General features: G+C 57.9%; 1 protein-coding gene across 1 annotated transcript; it reads right to left on the bottom strand.

The window, feature by feature from the left end:
* Window positions 1-645: 645 nt before the first annotated feature.
* Window positions 646-3,330, bottom strand: LOC123165029 (aspartic proteinase CDR1-like). Its single transcript, XM_044582659.1, has 2 exons — window positions 2,011-3,330; window positions 646-1,146 (listed from the first exon to the last, which is right to left on the bottom strand). Exons 1-2 carry the CDS (start codon window positions 3,328-3,330, stop codon window positions 646-648), a joined length of 1,821 nt encoding a protein of 606 aa, XP_044438594.1.
* Window positions 3,331-3,654: the final 324 nt, after the last annotated feature.

Genomic DNA, 3,654 nt, shown 5'->3' on the forward strand with positions numbered 1-3,654 from the left:
CTGAAAAGGTCACCGATTTGACACGTATCATCACCCAATTTATCCACTTTTGGTCAAAACCCAACTGTCGCTGGGAACGGCACCTATGGGATCACGAGGTCCCTTCTACGGTTGGCGGGCGCGGGGTTGTGCAAAGAGCGGGTCTAGTAGCCAACACAAGGATCGTTTACCCAGGTTCGGGCCGTGAGGATGCGTAATACCCTAGTCCTGCTTTGGTGTATATTTGAGTGTTCTTGAGCTCTTGAACTAGCTACGGTGCGTGCGCAGTCCAAAAGATCCGAATCCTTCCTCAGTACGCCTCGGGCCACCTTTTATAGTTGAAGGGGTCGCCACGGTGGCACATAGGAGGTGGAAAGGTATCTACAGTACTCAAGGTTATCGCCTGTCATTACAGGACAAAATGCATTAAATGTGCTGCTTAGGTGTCCCCTCGCTTTATCGGGGACGGTAACGAGGCCCGTCCTGTCCGTCGCCGCTCCGTTTTGCTCGGACACGTGTCCAGGCCAACGAGGCATGCAGCGCCATGTAGGCTGGCAGGCTGCTGAGATGGCGTGGTGGTAGGGTCTTCACGAAGATCTGCATGACACCACGCAGGTGCTTGACTAGCTGGATTAGGAACCACATACTGCTACGTGGGTACTTGCCTTAGCTGGTGGGTCGGCCGCTGAGCTGGGGCGACGATGGGGCGGCAAGGTCTTGCCGCGGTCTTGCGTATATTCCCGGCAAGGGTCTTGCCGGGGCCTTGTGAGCGCCCTCGGCAAGAGTCTTGCCGGGGCCTTGCGGCATCCTTGTCAAGGAGCCTTGCGGTTGTCTTGTCTTCTGATTCTCAACTGGGCTTCGTAGGCCTTTTGTCTTCACAAAGATCTGCATGCCTCCATGCAGGCACTTCCCGAGCCTTGGTTCCAATGTTGTCAATGGTGTTGGAACTCTCAGGCTCAAGGGTGGCTGTGATGTTGGCGTTGGGTGAGCTGCCCGGGCAAGGCTCTTGTCGGGGCTGTGTAGGCTGCCCCGGCAAGGGTCTTGCCGGGGGAAAGCCCGTTCTGTTGCTCCGTCTTCTGCGCCCCTGGTTGGAGCGCTGCTCTGGTATCCTTGTGCCTCTGCTTCCCCCTTCTGCCCTGCTAAGTGTGGTCGCAGGCGCGGCTCTGACTGCCCGTGCACAAGTAAAGGGGGTACAAAGAGAGCCCCTACTTTTGTACACCGACACCAACTGCCTCAGTACTCCCCAGTCGACCCTATCATAGGCTTTTGCCAAATCCAACTTGTAAGCACAGTGGGCATCTCACTGATTCTTGCTATGTTGTATTTTTGTTGCGATTTTGTTTGCAATGCAGCGTGTGCACTGGAGTTTGTTGCCCTAGAGGCCACTGAAGGAGGCACTTAGCCACCGTCTTTGTGCATACGTAGTGAGGTAGTGACTTTATCGAACCTATATATTTCATATTTTTTCTTAATTCACAAACAAAGTATCATATTTTTATTTTGATGTATTATTAGGAGGGAGTGCGCATGTCAATAGGGGGGGGGGGGGGGGGTTACGGAGAACAATTTTCAGTCTTGAGAGTTGATTATGTCTCAGTCGATGCTACATCCATTAGACCTTATGTTGAGATTCATGCAATTTTTCTTTTCAGTTTTTTCTTTTTTCTTTCGTACATGTTATAGCATTTGACTGAGACTTGATTAAAATCTCAGTCGAGTGAGACCTACCCACACTTTTTTTGTACTATTTGTTTTTGGTTTCACAATGTTGATGCACGCGGCCACAAGAAAATAAACATACCCTCGTCTGAAAATACCAACTGCTAGTAACGGCGATCATTTTCAAAGAAAAAATAAAAAGCAAACGGTTTACAATGGCTACACGCCTACACGGAGCCGCTCATGTGCGGGTGCGGGGGCGGGGGCGGGGGCGCGGGAGTGGGCATGTACCGGGGCGGGGGCGGGCGCGCGAGCGTGGGCATGGCCGTGGCCGTGGTGCGACCTCGCGCAGTCGGCTGCCGCGAAGGTGACGGTGCGCTTGTCGAGGTCGTACCCGACGTGCATGTTCTGCTGCGCGATGTTCCCGATGATCGACGTCCGAAGGCGCTCCGACGCCGGCGCGATCGCCAGGCACAGGGTCTCCGCCTGCACCACCACGAACGTGTTCAACGCCTTCAGCGTCACCACCGCACCGCCGCCCAGCCCCAGCTTCACGTCAGGGATCTTCGCCGCGATCTGCCCCTCCTTTAGCCCGGTCACGTTGTAGCAGAGCGGCAGCTGGAGGTCCGCCGGCGGCGGGGCCTTCGGGAGCTTGATCCGCCCGGCCAGCTCCTTCACCAGCGGGTCTAGCAGCGCCTTGTCGAGGAACGTCAGCGTCGTGCCGGAGTCGACGATGGCGGGGGTCTGGCGCGGCGCCTTGTAGGTCGCGTTGCCGACCTCGACGGACGCGAGCTCGATGGTGTAGTAGGTCTTCACCCTGGACGGGATCAGCGGCGTCGTGGCCGCACCCGGCTCCGTCACGGCGGCGCGGGCGCCGAAGTTGAGCGCGGAGGAGGCGTTGATGGAGTAGGGCACGAGGCAGTAGGAGAACCTCTGGCCGAGCGAGGCGTGTGCGCCGAGCTGCGTGACGAGGGAGAGGTTGCTGTTGCCGAGGCCGACGAGGCCGTCCCCGATGAAGGAGCCGACAAAGTTCGTGCCGCAGCCGAAGTTGACGTTTGGCACGCGCGTCGTGCGGTCGCCGCAGCGGGCGCCGGGGGCGTCGGCGAAGGTGAAGGTCTCGGTGGAGAGGAGGCCGCTCGTCGCCGAGCCGTCGCCATAGTAGTAGTAGTAGGTGCACTTGTCGCCGCCGGCGCAGGACGAGTCCGGGAGAGCGCGGCACGCGCCGGAGTCGCAGCCCACGAGGCGGTACGTCTTGGACTTGGAGGGGTCGAACACGACGCCCGGCCGCGGCGGGGGCGAGGGCGCGTCACCGGCAAACGCCGGACCAGGACCGTGCTTCTTGCTGCAGTTGAGCCAGACGAGGTCGCTGCCGGTGTCGGCGATGGCGAGCAGACGGGTGGGCGGCGTGCCCACGTTCACGGCCATCAGGTACTCGAACGGCGTGGAGGTGAGCTCGGACACGACGCCGTGACCCGACGGTGCGTCGGCGCGGGCGTAGGAGCGCGCGAGCGCCTTGACCACGCGCCCGTGCGCGGTGAGCGAGGGGTCGTGGAACGGCGACCCAACGGAGTCGCGGTGGATGAACTCCACGCTAAACCCATCGCCGCCGTACGCCGTGCAAGCGCACAGCTGCGCCGTGAGGACGACGCCGACGAGCAGGAGAGCGCGAGATACCCTCGTCGTCGCAGCCATTGTGACCTAGTGGAACTCAACTCCCAATGCAAGGATTGGTTGTTGCTGTGTTATAGACAAGTATATAAATAGGAGAATCTGCCAAAGTTAATGGCGAGATGAATTGGGCAAGTCAGGATATATGTGATATGAAGTGCTGATTGTTGACGAATATTTGCCAGCCCGCAGCAATAACTATGCGCAATTAATTACCTTCTGCACCACGCCTGGAATTAAGGGTAGGTTCTACGTATTGGAGAGCTGCAGAGGAGGAGGGGATCATCTTGTGCGTGAAACTGAAGATTTTGCTATTAATTCGTGATAAAAGATTACTTGCCAATCTTG

This window comes from Triticum aestivum, chromosome 7D, assembly GCF_018294505.1.
Source record: "Triticum aestivum cultivar Chinese Spring chromosome 7D, IWGSC CS RefSeq v2.1, whole genome shotgun sequence".
NCBI lineage: Eukaryota > Viridiplantae > Streptophyta > Magnoliopsida > Poales > Poaceae > Triticum > Triticum aestivum.